Source organism: Vigna umbellata, chromosome 1 (genome assembly GCF_029865625.1).
Source record: "Vigna umbellata cultivar VRB3 chromosome 1, Vumbellata_1.0, whole genome shotgun sequence".
NCBI lineage: Eukaryota > Viridiplantae > Streptophyta > Magnoliopsida > Fabales > Fabaceae > Vigna > Vigna umbellata.
The window spans coordinates 78,398,479-78,401,589 of record NC_142165.1 but is presented as its reverse complement, the minus strand read 5'-3'; the positions used below and the strand labels follow the sequence as shown (position 1 = coordinate 78,401,589).

The window sequence follows — 3,111 nt, the reverse complement described above, 5'->3', positions numbered from 1 at the left end:
GTTCATTTTAAAAAATCATCAGACTATTTTTTTTATTCTTGCACAATGTATATTTACAAATTTTTCAACTGTAAAATCATTGGAAAATTCAAATCAATATATGTGAACGGTGAGTACTTACCAACTATCATTTTGATGATATTGTTATATCTCTATATGTTGTAAAAATATGTTGTAAAATTAAATTAATTTATATAAAATTATTTTTATCATACTATTCTTTTTACAGCATAATAATACAATTGTCATAGGACAAATACATACAAATTTGAATTTTTTTAAAATATAAAATATACTCAATTGATGAAATGTTCTTTTAATAACACATTTCTAAATAATATATAATATCCATTAAATTATGTTAAAATAAATCATATTATGGTGTCTGTTTTTTTCCATTCCTTCAGAATTTCAGTGCAAGAAAGAATCTGTTTCTTTTGTATTCATCCATTTCTGGCATCGCACAGTGATTTCCCACCACCACTCTACCACCTTCACTTCACTGTCATTGTTTGCTTGCAGTATCAATGGCGTTTTCCTCCGCATTCCAGGAGCGTCTCCACCAGATGGACTGCACTCGAATCCAACGCCTCTCTCTTCTTCAGGTCCAATTCGATTCACCACCATATTTTCAATATTTTTCCCGTCAATTTCGCCACAACGATGCTGAGATCTGAATCTTCATTGTCTACTCTGCAGGCCGAGAAGGAGTCGCAAGCCGACAAGTCCCGAGCTTTGGCTTCGAAGCTCGCAAACATCAGAGCCTCAGAGCAGAGGTGCTCCTGGCTCGATCACAAAATCGCGTCTCAGAATTTCAAGCTTCTCGCTCTCAAGTGTCAAATCGAGAACCTCGAAGCCAAGCATGATTCGCTTTCATTGCAACTCAGGTAGCCACGTGCGTATTCAAAATCTGAAATGGTTGATTAATTGGCCTCGTTTTAGGTCGTTGCAGAACGAGGTGGAGGAGCTCGAGGAATTGCGCGACACGAGAGAGTGCTTTTACGAGGCCAAGAGGATAGAAATGAGGAAATTCAAGGAAATTGCTGAGAGCTTTGTGGTGAATTGTAGAACGGAAGTTGAGAGTTTGAGGAATAGAGTGAACCTGGTAATTACATGTTACGTATAACTGAAAGAAAAACAATTAACAGTTTGTCTTGGTATGAATTTGCACGAATTTAGAAAAAATGCATGATGTGATCTCAGTGAGTGCTTTCTAGATCATATTGCTTGATTTTAGACAGTTTGTTTGCTTGTTAATTTTAATAAATTTAAGTAGTTATATTTGGATGTTAAGTCAATGCTCCCTATCAAATTTTACTCAAACTTATCAATATCTTCTATAGTGTCTTCCATCTCCTTTCTTTTCTTCTTGTTCCTTTGTGATGTGAGTTAATATGAAATTGCTGAATTTTTGGATTGGCGTTTTTGGTGTTTTCAGCTGAAGTCCTCTTTCATGGAACTTAAAAGTAACAGTGGCAACTCTTGCAATTCCGAAATAACTGCTGCTGAAATGAGAAGGTTGGAACTCCAGGCTGAAAAGGACAATGTGTGTAGAATCATTGATTGCAACCACCAAATCAAAGCACAGTTGCAAAAGCAGCTTCAGATTATTCTGATGACACAAACACAAGATAAGGGATTAGAGTTGAAGAGTGTCACTGCTAACTATTCCTCTACTTGAAGAGTGTCACATTCCTTTTTCCAGTTTCAACGGTTATTAGAGGCCGTCTGCACTGATAAAGCAAAGAAAAGGAGCATTCAGATATGAGACTAAGAGAAGCAATACATGTTTTACTCTTACATGTATTTTAAAGTAGGACCATGGTATTGTTAATAACTTTTTTTAACAATTTTTTGACAATAGATTATGTGTCATTATTTTATTAGTATGTATATCTAAAACGGATCAATCAGAAACTATCACATAACCAGTTGTATAAAAGTTGTCAAAAAAAAATTGTTAAAAAATATTTTCCTTTTTAAAGTATTTTAAATGCATACCAGAGTAATAGTAAACAAAATAAATAAAGAATCTAAATTCGTTTGTTACGTATATTTTTTATATTCGTCTATGGCTAATTTTCTAAAAAGTATGCACATAGATCTACACGCAATGAGGCCAACAAGTATTTACACTTTTTAAAGGTTAATATGTTTTTAGTCTATTAAACGATTTTGGATTTTGTCCCTCTTCGAAAGATTTATTCATTTTAGTTCTCTTAGTTTTAAAACTCTTATGTTTAGTCCTTAAAATTGAACAATGTTAAATTTTTGTATGAGGTGGCTAACGGTGAACCAGATGTGTGCCACGTTTTTTTTTTCTGAAATGTTTGCCACGTTTTTCCCAAACTTTTCCTTCTTCTCCTCCAATCACTCAAAACGTCCGTTCATCTCTTTCACCTTGCATACCTGGATTGTAGGAGTTGTTCTATGGCCAAGAATTTTAAATTGACACCTTTGAATATGTCCATTCTTTCCTTGGTCCCATATGCTCACCACTTAGGCCTCACCCTCTCCTCTTGCCGCTACACCAGAGTAAGCTTCATCTTCCCCAAGTCACAACCTTTCCCCCACACCAACTTCAAGGACGAGGTTACCTACTTGCAAGACACAATCCCTTCAAACCTCTGCTTCAGAAAAGCCTTCATCATGCCCTCAAAATCTTCTTCACACTCTTGGCATGTCTTCACCGCCAACGACAGCACACATGCTCTACCCCACCTGCCCTATGATCACGACAACGAGTTACTATTCATCATGGAGATCTGTATGACCGAGCTGGACCCCATCCTCGCACCCAAGTTTTTCCGACCACTGGAGGACGGAAAATCCAGCGACTCTGGCGGGAAGGAGATGACGGAGCTCACCGGGATAAACAAAATCAACCCGGACGCCCTTATCTACGACTTCGCGTTCGACCCGTGTAGGTATTCTATGAATGGCATGGACGGGGATTGGTACTCCACCATCCACGTCACTCCAAAGGACGATTTCAGTTACGCTAGCTTTGAGTGGGTTGGCTCCATCAACAAGAAGAAGGAGTTGTTTTATGGCCTAGTAGGCAAAATTTTAATGAAAATTGTGCGACCAGAGTATTCAAGCCCAATGTAA

The 3,111-nt window shown here is 37.2% G+C and overlaps 1 protein-coding gene and 1 pseudogene across 1 annotated transcript; both read left to right on the top strand.

Moving 5' to 3' along the window:
* The first annotated feature begins 416 nt into the window (after positions 1-416).
* Positions 417-1,935, top strand: LOC148206492 (uncharacterized). Its single transcript, XM_088113655.1, has 4 exons — positions 417-605; positions 700-887; positions 943-1,105; positions 1,439-1,935. The coding sequence occupies exons 1-4, from the start codon at positions 528-530 to the stop codon at positions 1,679-1,681; spliced, it is 672 nt and encodes a 223-aa protein (XP_087969781.1). The 5' UTR covers positions 417-527; the 3' UTR covers positions 1,682-1,935.
* A 408-nt stretch (positions 1,936-2,343) lies between these two features.
* Positions 2,344-3,111, top strand: LOC148206491 (S-adenosylmethionine decarboxylase proenzyme 4 pseudogene; annotated as a pseudogene).